Source organism: Salmo trutta, chromosome 12 (assembly GCF_901001165.1).
Source record: "Salmo trutta chromosome 12, fSalTru1.1, whole genome shotgun sequence".
NCBI lineage: Eukaryota > Metazoa > Chordata > Actinopteri > Salmoniformes > Salmonidae > Salmo > Salmo trutta.
Window position 1 is genome coordinate 55,951,447 of NC_042968.1, and position 22,713 is coordinate 55,974,159.

Genomic DNA, 22,713 nt, shown 5'->3' on the forward strand with positions numbered 1-22,713 from the left:
CCAGCCAGACAATTTATAAACTTGATCTCCACTATAAAAAGCATCTGGACATTATCTCACATTTATTTTAGACTAACATTTTGATTTCAACATTGGAGATTTGTATAAACCTTGCTGTCTGTCTCTTCGACATTTGCAACATTGTTTCAATATTCAAATTCGATCTCCTGCTGTCCCATAGTCATGAACCAGTCGGGACGAGACAGACAGGCAGGCAGCGTTTCTCAGCCAGTGAAAATCATGACTCAGCTGGCATAATTTTTGGCATATATACAAAAAAATGTCAATTGAAAAAAGGTCAAACGAAACTCAGCTAATTTTATGTTACTGTAGCTGTGTTGTTGGCTAGCTCCTCTGAACAACAGTGCCCTGACGAGTGAGCACATTTTCTATGCCAGGTGAAATCGCACCTCATTAACTTATTGTTATGGATGTATCCAAATAAATGTCACTAGAAAACAGCTTAAACAAATGTAAATGCAGCTACTTTGCTGTTATTCTGGTTGCACTTTTTGACATGACAGTAAATTACCCGTAGTTGGCTAGCTAGCAAGCAAGGCAATGGAACATTTAGAACGATGGGGTCGCGTCTCTAGCAACCATAGATTTGTGTTGGGACTATATCTTGTGGAAGGATTAAATAGTATGAATAAATTAATCAAAATAAAGTTTTTAATGAAAATATGTCAATCATTATTTGAATATGTTGTTAACCTGTTGTATAAAACAGATAATGCCCTCCAAGCCGGTGTTTGGAGGATATATTTGCCCGGTTTGCCGGCCCTCGACTTCATCAAGGGCCTAACAACACCCATGCCAATTCATCCTCCAAACCCCGGCTTCTCGGGCATTATCACTTAAGTAACCCGCTTGTCTGATTTGTGAGGCCAGTTGGGCAGTGTTCTGTGAACGGGTTGGTTAGGGGGTTGACATCAAGGTGCTAATGAGTCTCCATAGAATTCCTCAAACGATTCCTGCTTTTGTAGGCCTGGGAGGTGGGCTAGGAAGTGGGTGGCTCACACAATCAAACAGGAATGTGGAATGTTGCCCATTTAGTTCTTAGGGGTTGAGGCGATTCACTGAATACAACCATTATACATCCTGGGAAAATCTATACAACTGTTAGCTTTTATGTTGACATACATAATGATTTCATTGATGCTAAACTGTATATGTCAATGTTTTGGCCACCTAGACAGACAAACAGACAAAAAGTCCAGAATTCTCTTTTTTGGTCTTAGGAACTCTCCCCTGCCATATTTCCTCCCATACATCAATGACACTATTGTGAAAAGCACAGTGGTGCCCCCTGCTCTTATCAACACCAACACACCAAGATTACAAGATTCAACTAACCCATCCTCTTCCTCTTCCCCCTCATTTTCACTCTCACACTACGCTAAACGGGAAGTATTCTGACTTGAGATCTACATGCTCAAATTGTCATGCAAGTCTCCCATTGATATTATTAAATTATTTACAAGAAAGTCTGATTTACATACACTCATTTCAAGTCAGAATATTTCATATTTGAGTGTGGGACTTAAAGGGCCCAGGGACTCAGGAGGGACTCAGAGGGGACCTAGTGAGGGGACCTAGTGAGGGGACCTAGTGAGGGGACCTAGTGAGGGGACCTAGAGTAACGCCTGAAGGGGTTGAGTCCAGGGTAGATGTGACACAGTCAGTCCCCCAGCTGTTCCAAGGACAGCTGCCCCTTCACATTCCTCACATAACTACACAGGGCCTGGCTAGCGGTGTCAGGGTCACAGGGTGTGTGTTTGTGCGTGTGCGTGTGTGTGTGGTTTGTGCGTCACTGTGCTGATGTTCCTGACAGTTACCGCATGCCTCTGCCGCTAGCTTCTAACACATACAAATTCTCACAGCCTGCTTGTTTTTGTCGTTAACATTGCTGTTGTTGTTTTCCTCTAGCAGTGTCTCTTTTGACACAACAACAAGACCATTTGGTGTAGCGCTTTAGGCCCCAGTTTGACCAAAGTCTGTTTGTTAAATTCTATCAAATGAAGCAGATATGCCTCATAGAAGTCAACATTAAAATGTGAGATAGTACACTACCCAGAGTCCACCGCTAAAACAAAATATTATCTACGCAAGGCCTTATTGATCCTCTGACCTGGCCACTTGCCCTCTGAGTAATCTGAGCGACGTCCATCCTCCTCATGTCCATCCCTACTCTGACCCCTAACCCCTGACCTCTAACCTCTGATCTGTACACCTCACTGGCCAAATGGTTGGAGGTGTTCATACAACCCCCCCACCCCACTTTAAAAAGATACGGTTCCACATTGGGAGTAACTGAACTGTGCAAAAAAAGCAGCCCAAATGAGATAAAAAAATAGAGCAGCTTTAACTTGGGCCATGCATGATATACCCTGTTAAATGATAAACATTCATTCACTTATTAATGTATGAATGCAGGCAGAGAAACAATATATAGGATTAAGCATTATTTTACATAAACGAATAAAGCAAAGTCATTTTTTTTTTATAAATGAAGACTTCTGAAACATAATACATTGCAGCAAGATCAGAAAATTAATATTTTAAGTTTCAGTTTGGGTAAGCAAATTGACAAGATTCTCTTGACCAGAGAAGTTCATTTCAACTGTATCGAGTCCCCATGACCATAGATGTTTTGAAGAATTCAGTATCACCATTTAGGCTAAGCGGAAGATCAATCCATCAGTACTCCAACAAAACAATACTACTCATTGGAATAACATCAGAACAATCAGTAAATAGTGTCCAAGACTAAACAGTATTTTGTGTAGTACTACTGAGCTTGAATGAGCATTTTCTTCAGTTCTGTGTTGCATTGTCCATTACTGTTCTTGGATTTGTGTTATTTTGCATGGGGAGAGTGTAGTAGCTTACAGCCAAAATGGGCTTCCTTTGGGGTTCTTCACATCAGTAGTCATGTCACCCCCTCAGCTAACCCCCCTCTCAGGCTCAGCTGGTGCCGGCACCTAAAGTCCCCAGGACACGTAGTGACAGCTAGAGCCAGGTCTCACACAAAACTGACAAAAAGGAACTCCCAACGACCATTACAATGTTTTAAACCCCAAACGCCCACTAGGTGATGGGGACGGGAAGAGGAAGGGAGGAGGTTCTCTCTCTCTTTTTCTTTCTCTCTCCTCTTCTTCTTTGACTAGGGCAGAAGGACTGGTGGCCAATAGAGCAATACAATCTCTCCCAGATGGAATGCAAAGAGTCTAATGTATCAGATACACAGCGGAGGCAACTAACAGAACGGAAGAGTAAAGAGTGGAGGAGAGGAGAGGAGAGAGAGGGGATGTTGTTGTTCCTTCATTGTGCATATCCTGGATCAGTTTGTGGATCAGCTGGTTATAAACAAGCTGAAGGGTTTTGTCTTTGTCCCGTTCTCTGGTCTGGTCACACACATGCTGATCACTGACTCTCCACTCTCTCTCTTCATATGTGTCCTATGTCCAGCCAGGTATTCTTCATGCCATTATATTAAAGTCCCTGTGCAGAGGGCGTGTTTTTTTTATTTTATTTTTTCGTTTCATTTCACAGAATTATCAGAGTGAGAAGCGCAACGACATAGCAATACAAGTCTTTCATAATTGAATGGGAAGAAATGAAGAGGCTGCGTGAGTGCGTGGCTGACTGGTATGTTGGTGGTTATTTTATGAAAGGCTGCGAAGCAACGGCGTCATTTGCCAATAGTACACTGGGATTAAGGGGTTGTTGTTATTTTACAGCGCAAGCAGCAGTTTGTTGAGCGTGTTCGCATGAACAATATCCAAACCTCCCTCTCAGAAACGATTTGACATTGCGACATCCTTCTGTGTACAAGGTCCTCCCAGGAGCATTGATGGTTCTTTAAACGTCTGTGTACTCACAGCATCATCAGGATGGATCAAGGTGTGTTTTCACACTCACACCGTGGTTCAGGTCTATTTATGGACTGTTTGTTTTTTTGTTTGTTTTTTTGCACAGACAGGAAGTTCCAATCCAGTGGATGATGCAAAACAGGGAAATCTGAGGACAAAATAAGAGAGAGAAAAAAAAGCATTAGACAAAGAACACGGACAGAGGACTTGTGTGAATGAAAGCAGGAAGGCAAACGGTGTTTAAGAGGTCATGGGAAGTATCTCTCCTTTCACGCCTGCAAAAAACATGCTAAAAAATGTAAGACACTCTGTAAGAGTCATTAGTTCAGGGATGGAAAAATCACTCAGATAGGATCCGGAGCCTATCTTCACTATTTTACCATACCCCCTCATTCATTGTCTTTCTCCCCTCAGTAAAAACAAAACAGACACTGCCTGCCCTGGCCTAGCATTTGCACCTGTTTCTCTACAGACGTGTGTCAGCGATATCAAGTATTAGAGCTAAAAGGCTAATTCCCTCCTCTGTGAACGTTATCCACTTTCCTCCCATTCCCTCCCCCAAAACAGTTAGGCTTTTTTTTTATCATTCCCTCAACTCTAAATCCAGCTAGATATTTCACATCTGACCAGCTTTGGCTCTGCATCTCATTCTGACCTTTTCGTTTTAAAAGTGCATATCTTTATTTTTCCAGCATTACGCCACCGATGATTTATAGCCTAGGGAACACCCCATATCAATTTTAAAGATATCCACCCCCTCCATCTGTCTTGCCTTCTTCCCTGTGGCCCTAACTAGAGGGCCGAGGGGGGAAGCCGATCTGTGGTATCTAGACGACACACACACACACACACACAGGCGCACAGGCACACACACACGTGCACACACATAACGGTAGCCCCCGTACATCCAGTGCAAGCAGCCAACTCTTCCTCCCAGAAGAGGTTTCTCATTTAGGCTTAGAGAAGCTCTAGGTATACTAGCCTAGCGATGGGCAGATCTGCCTGGAGGTCATAGCATAGCGAAGGTGGAATAACAATAAGCAAACATCTATATCCTCTCCAACGCATCAGTGGAATGAGCAATCTGACTGATAAAAGAAACCTAATTTGAGATTTTTTGGGGGATTCTTTAAACTTGAGTTCGCTAGTCTTTACCAACCTTGGAAGTTACGAAATGGAACGATAACACATTTGATTTTATCAGTATCGGCACTCTTGCGAGACTAAAGAAAATCTCTGAATAAAAATGTGGATTTGCTTGAAACCAGATTCCCTTGGGGCTTTATCCAGCAGGAAGGAATATACCTAAGAAAGGGAAGGGGGTAAGAGAGAGGGGAAAGCAGAGTAGAGTCCCTGTGAGAAGTGTTGAGTAGAGACCCTTCTCTCCTTTCTTCTTCCCCCTCTCCTCCCCTCCCACTATTTGGTAGACAGTAATATAACAGTCACTGTGTCTCTGTGCAGTCAACACTTACACTACCTCAGTGACTGACTGCCATCTGAAATAATTGTAAAACCAAAATCAGTCGTTTTGCATTGGTCTAGAGAGGTTTAAAGCCTTCACTGCAGTCTCTGTTTCAGAGATGAGTCACTGAAGAAAAAGGGCCCCTTCTAAGTCAGGGAGCATTTCATCCAAGGAGAGCAGAGCAGAGGAGAGGCATATCAGCATCCCAGACAGAGCAGTGAGGCTGCTCCTAGCCGCTCCCTGGCATTACCAAACAGGAGACAGGAGCATGCTGGACAGCTGCAGCCCAATCACACTTCTCCTCTCCATCTCTCTCCCTCTTTTGCTCTCTCTGTCTCTCTCGTTATCTATCTCTCTCTCTTTCTCTGTCCCTCTCTCTTGGTCTCTCACTCTCTCTCTCTCTCTCTCCCTCTCACTCTTTCCTGTTTCTCTCGCCCTCTCTTTGGCTCCCATTACTTATAAACTGAGAGTACGCAGCCATTTCACAAAAGGTCTGCGAAATAAGGTCTGCCAAATGTGTGTGTGCATGTACGTGTGTGCACGACTGCCTGTTTGCGTGTGTGCATGTCTGCCTTTATGCATTCGTGTATGAGTGTGAAAGCGAGTCGGACTATGACACCAGGGTCTCCAGTGTTCAGAATGAGCAGGGTTGCCAATGGTCTGTGCTCTACATCCGTCTGGCCTGCTTATCGTCACTGAGGCCGAGAGAGGTTACTATATGGGCGTACAAATTGACACAGGGCACAGGGGAGAAGTGGGGAAGACTGAGGCTGCTCAGGCCAACAGCGAACACTCACCTCCAGGCTAGGCACTGTTATTTGTCAGGGCATGGTGTATGTGTATGTGTATGTGTGCGTGCGTGCGGTCTGTGTGTTTTTCTCATCTGTATGGCTGTGCAGCCGTTTTTTTCTCTAAAAGACAGGCGCCAAAGCCTTACTCTTTCCCCACTCCTCCCTACGACCACCCTGTGTCTTCTCATCTCAGTAACCCCAGACAGCAACTGAAGAGCAGCAGTCTGCCTCCCTGAGTTCCTAGTCTGCCTCCCTCCCTCTCTCCCTCCCTCCCTCCCTCTCTCCCTTACCCCTCTCTCTCTCTCCATCCTTCCCTTCGTCCATTCCTCTCTCCCTCCCTCCCTCCCTCCCTCCCTCCGTCTCTCTTTCTCTCGCTCTCTCCCTCCCTCTCTCCCGCCCACCCACCCAGCAGCATACCATAAACCCATAAAAAGGAGGCGATTGAGAGTGGATTAGCCTCACCGGGCTGTGGTAGCCTGCCAGCCTGCATGTAGATTGTTTAATTGGCTTCCCCTCCGCTCACTCCCCTCAGACAAATTTCCCCCACAGGGACAATAAAAGTATTCTATTCTGTTTCAATTACCCCTCTGTCCCTCCTCCCTCACCCCAACCCTGCGGCCTCAAAACTCACTTAACCTACCCATGCGATCCCCTATCCTCTATCCTAGCCCTCCCACCCCTCTCTCTACATGGTCCCCCACACACACGCTCAAACACAAAGGGATGTCCAGCTATGGTGAAACATGTGGTGGGATGCATTTTGTTTATCCCTGTATCTGTGGTTTTCCGTGTTATCGACAGACACAACCACTCAAAACACACTCAGTACTCAGACAATGGAGGCTGTGTGAAGATGTTGCTTATTCAAAACAATACGCTTTAGTCTACCATCCTCCTCTTCTCTCCTTTCCCAATGGGCATTTCATTCTCTCTCTCCATCTCCTCAGTAGCCAGACATAGCAAATCCAGCTTTGTTGCTGAATCACTGAGCAATCACCTACTGGCTATAGTGTCATCATGGGAGAGATCTGAGTCTGTCATGGAGTAGATTCTCCTGAAATGTAACTGTACATACATATCATGTCAAACATACATACTGTATGTGGAAAATATGTCTATCCATTACATGCTGTATTGCTGTTGGCTCTGCCTACACATTATTTTAGTAGTGCCAGACAGACAGTCAGCAAGCCACACATACTGTCTGTTTGGGGCTGAAAACCAGACGACAAGACTAGGAAATAAATAAAGAAGTCAAATAGCAGCGGCTGCTTGGTTAGTATTCAAAGCATGCATGGCCAAACTCTCACGGCAATATAATTAGACTATCAATAATCAATTTGTCCTTGATTCAATCAGGATATTTGTCCTTGTCACTGTAAAAGAGAGACGGCTACTGAATGAAAACAGCTGTGTTTAACCTATGAGCTGGGAATTTAAGTTACAGTATGTGAATGTTCCAAAACACAGCCTTAATAGACATATGACTGAGTGTGTTAATAAGAAAAAGTGACAACAAGAAACTAATGCACTCAGCTCGGCTGTGAAACTCTCCAGTTTGGACTCTCCAGAATATCACTTATACATTATGCATTCCATCTCTCTCCCCCACAGTAACAAACAGACAACAACACAGAGAGCGAGAGAGACAGAGACAGAGAGACTTATCTCCATACCTCATGGGAGGGGGGTTGGGATGGAGGTGTCAGGCTATCCCAGGATCCCTTGCAGCTCAGGCAGGGAGATGTTTCCAGGTGCTGACGAAGGCTGTTGGGATGAGGGAGTAGGGTACGGTAGTTATGCTGTTCCACGCGTCCAGCGTCGGATCATAACAGTCCAGAGTCTTACACCGCTGTGTGCCAAAGTAGCCCCCCACCACGTACAGTTTGTTACCTGACGCCACGGCCTGGCAACTCATTCTCTTGGCTGTCACATCTCCCACTTTAGTCCACTGGTACGTGTCGCTGCTGAACTTATAGGCCGAGCACGCGGAGAACTCCGTGTCCCCACCCATCACAAATATCTGGTTTCCAAGGACAGCAGCGGCAGTGTAGCGCCAGGGCTGTGGGCAGGAGGCGGGCACCGTCCAGCGGTTCTCCTGCGGGTCATAGCACTGCACCTTGGGTAGTTTGTCGTGGGTGACGCTAGTGCCTCCGAAGGCAAAGAGTTTCAGCTTGACGCTGACCACCGCTGCGTTGCTCACGCCCTCCCTCAGCGGCGCCACCATGGTCCATTTATTGGCCGCCGGGTCGAACTGCTCCACCTGTTTCAGGGACACTGAGGGCGAAGCGGGGAGGCAGCCGGTGCCGGCCGTGTGCCCTCCAACTACGTAGAGGCAGTGTTTCAGCTCGGCCGAGCCGTGGCCGAAGCGAGCGATGAGCATGGGCGCCGCCTTGGACCACTCCTCGTGCAAGGTGTCGTAGACCCACACGTCTTTGGACACACCGTTCTCTGAGCCTCTCCCGCCAGTCACATAGACATTACAGCCGATGGCGCATGCGCTGAACTCCTTCCTGGGGCTGGGGATGTCTGCCTTGGGGATGATCTCCTTGGCCTTCTGGTCCACCAGGTACAGCTTGTCACACATAAAGGTCTGTCCTCCCAGCAGGAACAGGGCATGGCTGGTCTTCCTGGGCCGGGCGCAGGGGCTTTTCACCACACCATCGTTCTGAAGGATCTTCAGCTTGCAGTGGATAGCCTCATCCACCAGCTCCTTGCTCTTCAACTGGTCATTGATCAGCTCCTCTGTGGACACATTCTCCATGAGGAAGATGGCAGGGAGTAGAGCCAGCCGGACGGTCTGCAGCAGCTCAGGCAGGTTGCAGTGCCTCCTCTCCAAGTCGTAGTTGACCCAGTTGAGGGCAGCCTCGTAAACCAGCCTCTCATCCTCTGTCTCCAGCTCCTCGTGGGACAGGAGCTGCACCACCATGTCTTTGGGAAGCTGGAGGAAATCCTCTGTCTTGCAGATGGTGGGGAAGTTGCTGAGGCACATGCCCCAGGAGAGCTCAGACAGCTTCGTACACTGGTGGGCGTCGGAAAGCAGCAGCATGCCCAGGCAGTTGGACGGGTGTAGGTTCCTCTCCAGGAACTCGGCGCAGGCGTCCCGAATGTCCTGGAACTCCAGCATGTCCCCGGCCTCAAGGAGGGACTCTGCATTCTCCTCGTTGATGACAACCCGGGACGTGTAAGCATAGTCTAATAAGAGCTCTAGGACCTCCGGGTGGATGGAGTCCCTGAAGTCCACCTCGCTGGCCTGGCTCTCCTTCAGCCCGCCAGAGAACATGGCCTGTCAGAGAACAAAGAGGATGGGAAACCAAGAGAGTTAGCTAATTAGCTCGTAAAACTTTTAGCCCAGCTAGTGTTAGCATGGTGGATAAACATGCATGTTTTCTTATGGGAAATGCTAACGGTTCCCTCTCTTGGGAACAAGTGTCTTTACCTCAAAGTAGCGGCTGCAGGCAGCCAGCACAGCACGGTGGCAGGGGAAGGAGCGACTCCCGGCATGGAGGAGGACGTCGGTGAAGAGACGCTGCTGTCGCAGTGTGTTCAGGTGCATGAGGACGCTGTCGGCGTACGATGACTTGTGGAACAGGTAGATGTTCATGGAGCCGGTGCTGGCACGCGACTTACGGTTCTCGTGGACGCAGACAGACATTTTCATTGAACCCTGGGAAAGAGAACAAAACCAGAGATTGGATTTAGAATACATAACGTATCATAACAAAGTAAAACGCACAGCCATTAGCATGAGTGATTCACAAAATGAAAACCAGTAGCCCATATATACCCATATATATGGAAACAGAAAAATGCATGATAAGATATTCAAAGCGTGGGGACATAGCCTACAGTTCAAAGTCCCTTTTCTGACCAGAAAACCAGAATATAAATGAAAGCTAGTCCAAGCTAAACCCTGTTAGAGTGCATAACTCATCTCTACACAGTCCTAGGGAAGGGTACTGAGTCACCATCTCAGTCTCAGGGTGCTTCCCAATTGGCACCCTATTCCTTATATAGCCATATGGGCCCTTGTGAAAGGAATGCACTATATCGGGAATAGCCATTTGGGATGCAGGCTCAGTCACATTTTGATTCCAGGGACAGGTGTCTGATATGATCAATATCAGCAGGGTCGCTCACTGGGCTAGGACAAGCTGGTCTCATAAACAAGACTTAACATAGTAAACGAAAATCCAGAACACTCAAATTAGTATGACATGCTACATTTGGTATCATTACATAAGACAGAAGGTTATTAAGGGGAAAATGAAATGAGGGTGGTGGGTTTGGGTGGATGGTAGCTGTATAAAGTGAACGTCTAGCAACCCAAAGGTTGCGTGTTCGAATTTCGTTACTGACAGCTTCAGCAACATTGCAACGACTTATTACTTTTTAGATACCTTGTAAGGGTTGGCTAGGGGGAGAAAACTTTCAAAAGTAAACAGCAAGGCATGTACACCCCTAGGCTCCCCAAATTCTATCAGCATATCGGTTGTGCTACCAGGGCGGGCAAAACCCTTGACCACTGTTATTCTAACTTCCACAACGCACATAAGGCCCATTCCCCCACCCTCCCTTTGGAAAAGCTGACCACGACTCCATTTTGTTGCTCCCAGCCTATAGACAGAAACTAAAACAGGAAGCTCCCGCCCTCAGGTCTGTTCAACGCTGGTCCGACCAATCGAATTCCACGCTTCAAGATTGCTTCGATCACGTGGACTGGGATATGTTCCGCATTGCTGCGAACAACAACATTGACGAATATGCTGACTCGGTGTGCGAATTCATTAACAAGTGCATCGGTGATGTCGTACCAACAGCGTCTATTAAAACATTCCCCAACCAGAAACCGTGGATTGATGGCAGCATTCGCGCAAAACTGAACGTGTGAACCACTGCTTTTAATCAGGGCAAAGTGACCGGAAACATGACCGAATACAAACAGTGTAGCTATTCCCCCCGCAAGGCAATCAAACAAGCTAAGCGTCAGTACAGAGACAAAGTGGAGTCGCAATTCAACGGCTCAGACACAAGAGGTATGTGGCAGGGTCTACAGTCAATCACGGACTACAAAAGAAAAATCAGCCCCGTCACGGATCACGATGCCTTGCTCCCAGACAGACTAAACAACTTTTTTGCTCGCTTTGAGGACAATACAGTGCCACTAACACGGCCCGCTACCAAAACCTGCGGGCTCTCCTTCACTGCAGCCAACGTGAGTAAAACATTTAAACGTGTTAACCCTCGCAAGGCTGCAGGCCCAGACGGCATCCCCGGCCGCGTCCTCAGAGCATGCGCAGACCAGCTGGCTGGTGTGTTTACAGACATATTCAATCAATCCTTATCCCAGTCTGTTGTCCCCACATGCTTCAAGAGGGCCACCATTCTTCCTATTCCCAAGAAAGCTAAGGTAACTGAGCTAAATGATTACCGTCCTGTAGCACTCACTTCCGTCATCATGAAGTGCTTTGAGAGACTAGTCAAGGATCATATCACCTCCACGCTACCTGACACCCTAGACCCACTCCAATTTGCTTACCGACCCTATAGGTCCACAGACGATGCAATCACCATCCCACTGCACACTGCCCTAACCCATCTGGACAAGAGGAATACCTACGTAAGAATGCTGTTCATCGATTACAGCTCAGCATTTAACACCATAGTAACCTCCAAACTCGTCATTAAGCTCGAGACCATGGGTCTTGACCCCGCCCTGTGCAACTGGGTCCTGGACTTCCTGACGGGCCGCCCCCAGGTGGTGAGGGTAGGTAACAACATCTCCACCCCGCTGATCCTCAACACTGGGTCCCCACAAGGGTGTGTTCTTAGCCCTCTCCTGTACTCCCTGTTCACCCACGACTGCGTGGCCATGCACGCATCCAACTCAATCATCAAGTTTGCAGATGACACTACAGTGGTAGGCTTGATTACCAACAACGACGAGACGGCCTACAGGGAGGAGGTGAGGGCCCTCGGAGTGTGGTGTCAGGAAAATAACCTTGCACTCAATGTCAACAAAACAAAAGAGATGATCGTGGACTTCAGGAAACCGCAGAGGGAGCAGCCCCCTATCTACATTGACGAGACAGTAGTGGAGAGGGTGGAGAGTTTTAAGTTCCTCGGCGTACACATCACGGACAAACTGAAATGGTCTACCCACACCTCTTCAACCTCAGGAGGCTGAAGAAATTCGGCTTGTCACCAAAAACACTCACAAACCTTTACAGATGCACAACCGAGAGCATCCTGTCGGGCTGTATCACCGCCTGGTACGGCAGCTGCTTCGCCCATAACCGGAAGGCTCTCCAGAGGGTAGTGAGGTCTGCACAACGCATCACCGGGTGCAAACTATCTGCCCTCCAGGACACCTACACCACCCGATGTCACAGGAAGGCCAAAAAGTTCATCAAGGACAGCAACCACCCGAGCTACTGCCTGTTCACCCCGCTAACATCCACAAGGCGAGGTCAGTACAGGTGCATCAAAGCTGGAACCGAGAGACTGAAAAACAGCTTCTATCTCAAGGCCATCAGACTGTTAAACAGCCATCACTAACATTGAGTGGCTGCTGCCAACATACTGACTCAACTCAAGCCACTTTAATAATGGGAAAATTGATGTAATCAATTTATCACTTGCCACTTTATATTATTTATATTAGATAATGTTTACATAACCTACATTATTTATCTCTTATGTATATACTGCACACTATACCATCTACTGCATCTTGCCATCTTAATGTATTAGATGTATCACTAGCCACTTTAAACAATGCCACTTTATATAATGTTTTCATAACCTACATAACTCATCTCATATGTATATACTGTAGTCTATGCCATCCTGATGTAATGTATCACTAGCCACCTTAAACAATGCCGCTTTATATGTTTTCATATCCTACAATACTCATCTCATATGTATATACTGTACTCCATACCATCTATTACATCTTCCCAACGCCATTCGGCCATCACTCATTTATATATTTTTATGTACATATTCGTATTCATTCCTTTACACTTGTGTGTACAAGGTAGTTGTTGTGAAATTGTTAGGTTAGATTACTTGTTAGATATTACTGCATGGTCGGAACTAGAAGCACAAGCATTTCGCTACACTTGCATTAACACCTGCTAACCATGTGTATGTGACAAATAAATTTGATTTGATTTGAGTTCCTTAAGGAACCAATGCTAGCCAATGGTTCATATTTGCACCTTCGGTTAGTTGAGGGGTTCTTGGAGGAACCTTTTTGGTTCAATGTAGCACTGGGTTCCTGGAGGAACACTGGAGTGGAAGCGTGGTTTTAGTAGGAGTGTGGCTTTTTTGGTGCCCCGTTAGAGTAAATGTCAGTCCTGTTCATCTGTTCTGTTGTATTGTCATCACATGTTAAAGTTGATCTAAAATCAAACATTTCTCAAGTGATTCCATACATTGAAACTATACTGAACAAAAATGTAAACGTGTAAAGTTTTGGTCCCATGTTTCATGTTCTGAAATAAAGAAAATCCCAGAAATGTTAAATACGCACAAAAAGCTTACTTCTCTAAAATGTGTGAGCACTAAATTTGTTTATCTCCCATTTCTCATTTGCCAAGATAATCCATCCACCTGACAGGTGTAGCATATCAAGAAGCTAATTAAACAGCATGCTCTTTACACAGGTGCACCTTGTGATGGGGACAATGAAAGGCTGTTGCGATATGTGTTAGAGGTAGGTGAAGGAGTCAAGCGCAGGAGAGCAGAGATGTCCAAGTAGCGTCTTTAATAGGCAAGTCCACAACACAAAACGGTCAGGTACAATACCAAAACAAGAAACCGCCCACGACACAAGAGAACACAGTACTCACGGAAGGAGGAAAACAACGCTCCTAAACTTATACACACTCAGTATAAACGTGAATAAACCTGAGGCACAACCTCAACGAGCAACATAGCACAAATAATCCCACACAAACCTAAGCAGGCAACAGGGGTAATTATACACACAGAAATTAAAGGCAAATGAACCCAAATGTGAAAGAACCAAAGACAAAACAAACGGAAAAAGAAAAATGGATCAGTGATGGCTAGTAGGCCGGCGACGCCGACCGCCGAGCACCCCCCGAACAGGGAGAGGAACCACCTTCGGTGGAAGTCGTGACAAAGGCCCACTTTAAAATGTGCAGTTTTGTCACACAACACAATACCACAGATGTCTCAAGTTGAGGGAGCATACAATTGGCATGCTGACTGCAGGAATGTCTACGAGAGCTGTTGCCAGAGAATTTAATGTTCATTTCTCTACCATAAGATTCATCGAATGTCGTTTTAGAGAATTTGGAAGTACGTCCAACTGGCCTCACAACCACAGACCACGTGTAACCATGCCAGCCCAGTACTTCCACATCCGGCTTCTTCACCTGCACACAATACCCCATAATGACAAAGTGAACACAGGTTTTTAGAAACGTTTGCAAATGTATACAAATAAAATACCTTACTTACATAAGTTTTCAGACCCGAAAACGTATGTAAGTAAGGTTGATCATCCTTGAGATGTTTCTACAACTTGATTGGAGTCCACCTGTGGTAAATTCAATTGATTGAACATGATTTGGAAAGGCACACACCTGTCGATATAAGGTCCCACAGTTGACAGTGTATGTCAGAGCAAAAACCAAGCTATGAGGTCGAAGGAATTGTCCGTAGAGCTCTGAGAGAGGATTGTGTCGAGTGGCCTCACACAGTGGCCTCCATCATTCTTAAATGGAAGAAGTTTGGAACCACCAAGACTCTTCCTAAAGCTGGCCACCCAAGCCAAACTGAGCAATCGGGAGAGAAGGGCCTTGGTCCCTTGGTCACCTCAGGGAGGTGACCAAGAACCTGATGGTAACTCTGACAGAGCTCTATCTCCTCTGTGGAGATGGGAGAACCTTCCAGAACATCAACCATCCCTGCAGCACTCCACCAATCAGGCCTTTATGGTAGAGTGGCCAGACAGAAGCCACTTCTCAGTAAAAGGCACATGACAGCCTGCTTGGAGTTTTCCTAAAGGCACCTAAAGGACTCTCAGACCATGAGAAACAAGATTCTCTGGTCTGATGAAACCAAGATTGAACTCTTTGGCATGGATGCCAAGCATCACGTCTGGAGGAAACCTGGCACCATCTTTACGGTGAAGCATGGTGGTGGTAGCATCATGCTGTGGGTATGTTTTTCAGCAGCAGGGTCTGGGAGACTAGTCAGGATCGAGGGAAAGATTAATCGGAGCAAAGTACAGAGAGATCCTTGATGAAAACCTGCTCCAGAGCGCTCAGGACCTCAGACTGGGGAGAAGGTTCACCTTCCAACAGGACAACGACCCTAAGCACACAGCCAAGACAACGCAGGATTGACTTTGGGACAAGTCTCTGAATGTCCTTGAGAGGCCCAGCCAGAGCCCAGAATTGAACTCTATCGAACATCGCTGGAGACCTGAAAATAGCTGTGCAGTGACGCTACCCCTCCAACCTGATAGAGCTTGAGATGATCTGCAGAGAAGAATGGGAGAAACTCCCCAAATACAGGTGTACTAAGCTTGTAGCGGCAAATTCCAAGAAGACTCGAGGCGGTTATCACTACCAAAGGTGCTTTAACAAAGTACTGAGTAAATGGTCTGAATTCTTACGTAATGTGATTTTTGAATCCATTTCAGAATAAGGCTGTAACATAACAATATTTGGAAAAAGTCAAGGGGTCTGAATACTTTCTGAATGCACTGTATGCCCTTATTTGGAGTTTGATGTCACAGATGTGAGTTTTATGGAAGAAGGCACAAAATGTCACTGTCTTCCGTTGAAAGATACAGACAGGTGCAGAAGATGGCCAGTAGCGATAAAAGACAGGAAATACGAACACAACACCACTACAGCCAATCTTGCAAATCTATGTGTTTAGTAAGCACTTAATTGATGATGACTATGAAAAAGATATACAATCAGATACGATGGTAACAAAACACAGAAGAAAACTAAAAGACAGAGCTGTACCTTCTGTATTCCCATGGATTGGATCTAGCGGTGTGCCAAAATACAGAGGCGCTTTTGAGAAGAGAAAGCGTCAAAGCGAGCGTGCGGAAGTATGTAGTCTAGTCATCGCAGTTCGAGTTGATCTTATAGTGTTGTAGCATAGGCGCTGTACTGGTTAGCATATGTTGTGGAGATAATACACAGTAATTGTGTCACCTTACATCATAATAGACAGTAAATTGTGTCATGTCATATTGCAGAATGGACAGAATAAAAATAAAAGGTGTTGTTGCATTTTAAAACCTTTTACTACAGTGGGCTTAATCAGGGTCACACAGAGTGTTTATTGGTAGTCTTAAACAAATCTACTTTGAAACAAAAGTACACACCTCACACACATGGTTGTGGCCTTAAAAAAAAAACACCTGCATCATGTCAGATATAGAGTTGAAATGTATTACACTGAGAACTTGCATCACAATATTACACTTTGTATACATCACATAAGATGTAATATGTGAACTATAACAAAACTGTTTGACATAGATCGCAGCCGACTGGGAGACACATGGGGCGGCGCACAATTGGCCCAGCGTCGTCCAGGTTAGGGGAGGGTTTGGCCGGCAGGGATGTCCTTGTCCCATCGCGCACTAGGGACTCCTGAGGCGGGCCGGGCGCAGTGCACGCTGACACGGTCGCCAGGTGTACGGTGTTTCCTCCGACACATTGGTGCGGCTGGCTTCCGGGTTAAGTGGGCATTGTGTCAAGAAGCAGTGTGGCTTGGTTGGGTTGTGTTTCAGAGGACGCACGGCTCTCGACCTTTGCCTCTCCCGAGTCCGTACGGGAGTTGCAGCGATGAGACAAGACTGTAACTACCAATTGGATACCACAAAATTCTGGAGAAAAAGGGGTAAAAATATATATATATGAAAATAATTTAAAAAATACAAAAATAAATATTTGAAAATACACTTAAAAAAAATATATATAAAATATAATATAAAAAACTGTTTGACATAGAAACTGCAGATTTTCATCATTTAAAAAAAAATGACATAAATATTAATTATGAAATTGTAAAACATTAATAACATTCCAGCCATGAGGCCAAAGAGGGCACCTTTGGTCATTGACTGCAGGAAAGGGCAATTGACTTAGTATCAGGTCTACACATTTTTTTTCATAATAATAATCACCAATGTCTGATGTGTTGGCTAGCCATGGTTTATTTGCATGACAACATTTCATGCTTTTAACAACTGTATAGCCTTGCGGGAAATACAAAGTCCTAGGAACCACCTGGGGTAGGCCTATTTGGTTGCATGTAGTCTGGTCTATTATGTATTCGTAATCCCCACCTCCCCCTGTCGATAGTGGCCATGAGTATCCTAACAATATAATTACTTTTAGCCCCATTGCCATGGAAAATATATTACAGATTATTAACATCTGTGGCCCTCCGGTAGTTTTCTTCCTCACTCGCAAGTATTTTGTCGTCAGACATGTTTGTAGGTTGCTGTTTACTTCGTATAACTAATCTGTAATGATAGGCTACTGTGTTCACTTCTTCCCCATTAAAGTTGAACATAGACAGTTTTGTGTATGAGTTCCTCCAAAGCCTGTGCTAATCCCAAAGTTGGAAAAGTTACCACTTTATTACGAGTGGCGCAGCTGTCTAAGGCACTGCATCTCAGTGCAAGAGGTGTCACTACAGTCCCTGGTTTGAATCCAGGCTGTATCACATCTGGCCATGATTGGGAGTCCCATAGTGCGGCGCACAATTGGCCCAGTGTCGTCCGGGTTCGGCCGGGGTTGGCCGTCATTGTAAATATGAATTTGTTCTTAACTGACTTGCCTAGTTAAATAAAGGTGAAATAAAATATTAGCAATGTTAATATTAATATTATATTTAACAATATGTCATATGCATAAATATTCAAGGACATTTGTATTTGCAGTGTAGAAACTTAACACGATGAACTGGAATGACATTAATGCCAACGGGTGGCCAAAATGAACTATCTGAAAGCCACACCTCCAATAAACTGCGCCTCCAATCTGATATTCAATCTACAATATATTATTAAAAAGGTTCAAAATTGAACCCCTACCTCACAAAAAAAGGTCCCAGTTCGAACCTTTACACAGGGGTTCCTCAAACACCCTTTCAGAGGGGTTTCTCAAAGATTCTGCCAGTGTGGCAACACAAAAGGTTCTTCCAGGCACCTTTACTTCTAAGAGTGTAGGCTATATCCTATAACTGTTCAATCGCTGCAGGAAAAATTAACCCTGTCACCGGGCAAGATGTCAACAAAACCCGTCAGTGTAAACTGCCACCATATGCTCATCTGCAGTGTATATTAAATCAAATCTGTCCTAATTGTCATGTAACCGATATGAACAGCGCGGTCCCCAACCGGGTGTCACCATCTCTGCACGAGAGGTTAATTGTGTTTAAGCCCAACGCTCAATGGGACTAAAATTGTGGTCTTTACCGAATTTAACCAAATTAGAAACATAAATGAGACATCAGCAGCTATGTTGGAGCCATTTCGCACCTGATGCCCACATTAATACGGTTACACCGGGAGCAGCTGTAAAAAGGGCACGCGGAGAGACCACTTAGAACAGACCGGGTGTAATCAATGATAAGAGAACACAATATAAAGGGTATCCTAAAATGCAAGGATTACATTTGCAAGGGATGATTTCTTCTGTTTACAAGTAGCTAATAGCCTCATTTGGTGTGTTGTCTAGATGGGACTGGCTTGAAGACGAGCAATCAAATATTGTATTTAAACGACATAGCCTGCATAGGCTAAAACTCCTCATAGCCTACCTACATGCCCTAAAAATAGCACATTTTATATGATCACAATCCTTGCTTTGTCTTGCTTCTCTCTTTGAGTCAGGCTAGAATACATGCAGCCCAGAATGATAACATGATAATGCAAACGTTAAACAAAATAAAGTTCCCCGTGAATATTGTCCTCTAAACTGTTATAATTTGGCATCTGATCTCATATAGACCGATGTATGATGAATTACTTTAAACATCATGCTGCAAAATGCATTAAAACAATATGCATTTAGGCTATGTTCATAAATTACGCGTTTCCCAAAAATATGGCACAAGAATGATTGAGCTTCTCCATGAATTCTGAAGTCCACGATGCCACATCTCAAAGGATAGTGGGAGAATGAGAATGCTCAGCTACTCCATGCATGGACCTATATCATTACAATAATGACAATGAACAATTCTCTAATGTGGAAAATATAAGTAATATATGTGCCATACATACCTCTTTAGGTGGGAGTTCAATTTTGTCCGCTTTATCCCTCGAACATGCCACTGCTGGAAGAGTAGCCACGATGCTGGTTCAAGCAAGCCACTTGTGCTTGTGAGTATGCGCGTCTTGTGTTCCTCAGTAAGGAATAGCTATATTTGGGGAGGACCTGGACACTATTTCTATCCGTATAGAAATGTCAATGGATTCGAATCATCCAAATGTTTAGTTCAGTGATTAGATCTCCAGGTCTAAATTCATCGTTCTGTCCAGGTTAAAATAAGGACCAATAAATACAAAATAAGGAAAAGAATTTGCGCTAGCGGACTGACTCCAGACTTGCGTCTGATCCTATCGCAGTTCTATGTCGCTAGCTAGTGCATGTCGTGCGCTTGGTGAGTCGGGTCTTCCCTAGGTAAAGTCAATGGGGTGTGTTTATAGTGAGAAAGGGGGAGGACCGTCCTCGTGTCGAGGAAGCGAGTGGGAGGGGTATGTAAAATAGCCTAGTGTTGTGGTGGGAACCAAGCAGCAGCAGAGGTAGAGGCGATGGGATGAGAACGCAAGATCAGAAGGTAAGGGGGAGGTCATAAAACAGTAAACTAGTGTGAAAGCCAGGGAGAGAGCCCAACTGCCGACTCACATCCAAGAGTGTGAATATTTACTCACCTGCAGAACTTTATTACAAACGGAAGTTTGACAGACAAATTGGATCATGATCCATCAGCAGGCCAACACTAGCACTTCTCATGGCTCCAATCGTAAGCATTGTCTGATTCCACATCCAATGGTGAACCTCTTTCTAAACCTTTACATGACTTGTTTGAGATACGTTTTTCGAAACATTTGGAACTTAACCTTCATATCAGCAAGAACATAAAAAAAAAAACGTGTTGTAACTGAAAAATACTTATGGTTGCTGTTAAAGCAAGTTAAAACAGTGTAGTATGTGTATATTTAGCATTTGTGAAATGATTTTGATGTCATATGAAAGAAGAGGGCTTTATGTTTCTAGAACCATACCGCAACTTAGAATCAATTCACGTTTAGATGGAGTATTTGGCTGTTTTGGCTTCCAGAGCCAGTTTGTCTCGGAACATAACAGTAAGGTCCTTGGAGGTTAAGGGTCAGCTCACCTACACTCCTTAACAGTACATTCTTGGGACAGGCCTATACACTCTGTAATGTAGGCTTTTATGTGTTCATATTTTTTGCATCGTATACTACTGGTTAAATGCACCAGGTATTATTTACATGAGGCTACATTTGAATTCCAGGAAGTGCATTTCCATACATTTTTTATAACTTCCTCATGGAGTATTGATGCGTTTCATCATCAACATTTTGTATGCAGGGCCTAGTGGCTTGCCATCATAAATTCCTAATAGCCACTCTAGCCCAGGTGTAATCTCGGTTAACCCAGAATTTAAGTCTTGTGTAAATGGTCAGCTCCTCAATTAACACACGGAATCTGTCCATGAAAGATTAACACAGGTGTGGGATTGCAAATGTTCACCTGCACTTTTCATATGTCCATCTTTGGTTGGGTCCTTTGCCCATAGCAGCAAATATAAAATAATGGCAAGAATTCCATACAGATAAATGTAATTACCATAGGCACATATCAAAGGTGTACACGGTGAGGACGATAAGAATAACGCTTTTTTTCATATAGGCCTCTCTTTGACTGAATGCACTCCATACCTGTGCATAGCCACAGAAGGTGCTGGGGCTGGGTAAATGTCCCGTGAAAATCTCACTCTTAAAAGCTTATAATCTGTTAACTCTAAACTAATGTTGTTGACTCGTCCCATATTTGTATTTGTGGCCAAAGCATAAATTAGAAAAGAAACTCTTCAAAAACCCCACCTCAAACTTGTATCTCAAACAGATGTTTAAAAAATGCTGCTATTTCCTCATAAATAATGAACATCATGTTTTTTTTGTAGAGACATCTCATTGGCTGAGCTGGCCAATCAGCTGTATACTTGTCATTCATATTTTTTATAGACCAGTATGCACCCACACCATTCTGTTGTTGGGGTATGCCAACACCATACAAACACAGAAAAACTGCTTTTGACACCTTGCTCTTTAAACTTTGTAGAATCAACCCTCAAGCATGAAAACAAGAACATGTCCTTGCATCAGAAATTAAAATATGAGGTGACGCAATATTCTGCAGTGTCTTTCTAGAAGCAAAATGAAAGACATCTTATAATCAGTATCAAAGTACAAACACCTGGGTATGCATCCAGGAGTAATGTAATATTCCAAACATACTATATTGCAAGAGGTCGATGTTGATACATTTCAATATCATAGACACACAAAATAGAAGTTTAAGACAGTTAAATATCGTACATATCATTGAAAATATTAAATATATCAGAATTGTTCATTGTAAATCATGTTTGTTTAGCATTGGCTCTTTTAGATGAATTGCATTTTTGGGGAAGGAAAACCATTTCACTCATATTGTAATTAGATCATATTTCATAGAAATCTTGAAACACTGGACAGCTACTTTAAGTGGAATATACATTTTGCATGCCTGGGCCTTACAGCATAAATTAGGTCATATTTGTGAAATTGTACAGACACCACAGCACAATATGATTTAGATGTATATACTGTACATTACTTGGCATGCAACATTGGCAATATTTAAAAAGCTTAACTGTATAAAGATATTGTATGATCAAATTCTCCCCAAATCACTAATCAAGTTAGAAATGGTGAAATGTGGAGATTTTATTTTCATGTATTTATTTTTTAACCTTTATTTAACTAGGGAAGTCAGTTAAGAACAAATTCTTATTTTAAAATGATGGCCTACCAAAAGGGAAAAGGCCTCCTGGGGGACCGGGGCTGGGATTAAAAACAAATATTAGATATAAATATAGGACAAAACACACATCACGACAAGAGAGACAACACAACACTACATAAAGAGAGACCTAAGACAACAACATAGCATGGCAGCAACACATGACAACAACATGGTAGTAACACAACATGGCAGCAGCACAAAACATGGTACAAACATTATTGGGCACAGACAACAGCACAAAGGGCAAGAAGGTAGAGACTTATACACCACGCAAAGCAGCCACAACTGTCATTAAGAGTGTCCATGATTGAGTCCTTGAATGAAGAGATATCGACGATGAATGAAAAAGTAAATGAGACGGAAACAACTTTGAAACTTCATCATCACCAATGATTTCGTGAATCACTTATTTAAATGACAACAGCGCCACTTTCTGGACAAAATTCACGCTTGCAGGTTGATCCTAC

General features: G+C 44.3%; 1 protein-coding gene across 2 annotated transcripts; it reads right to left on the reverse strand.

Moving 5' to 3' along the window:
- Positions 1–1,227: 1,227 nt before the first annotated feature.
- Positions 1,228–19,821, reverse strand: LOC115203826 (ectoderm-neural cortex protein 1). 2 transcript variants are annotated; one of them, XM_029768858.1, is made up of 5 exons: positions 19,432–19,821; positions 9,568–9,795; positions 7,805–9,414; positions 1,635–4,023; positions 1,228–1,595 (listed from the first exon to the last, which is right to left on the reverse strand). In XM_029768858.1, the coding sequence occupies exons 2-3, from the start codon at positions 9,787–9,789 to the stop codon at positions 7,861–7,863; spliced, it is 1,776 nt and encodes a 591-aa protein (XP_029624718.1). In that variant the 5' UTR covers positions 9,790–9,795; positions 19,432–19,821; the 3' UTR covers positions 1,228–1,595; positions 1,635–4,023; positions 7,805–7,860. The 2 variants fall into 2 exon arrangements, with proteins under 2 accessions (XP_029624718.1, XP_029624717.1); XM_029768857.1 differs by having other exon boundaries at positions 1,228–4,023.
- Positions 19,822–22,713: the final 2,892 nt, after the last annotated feature.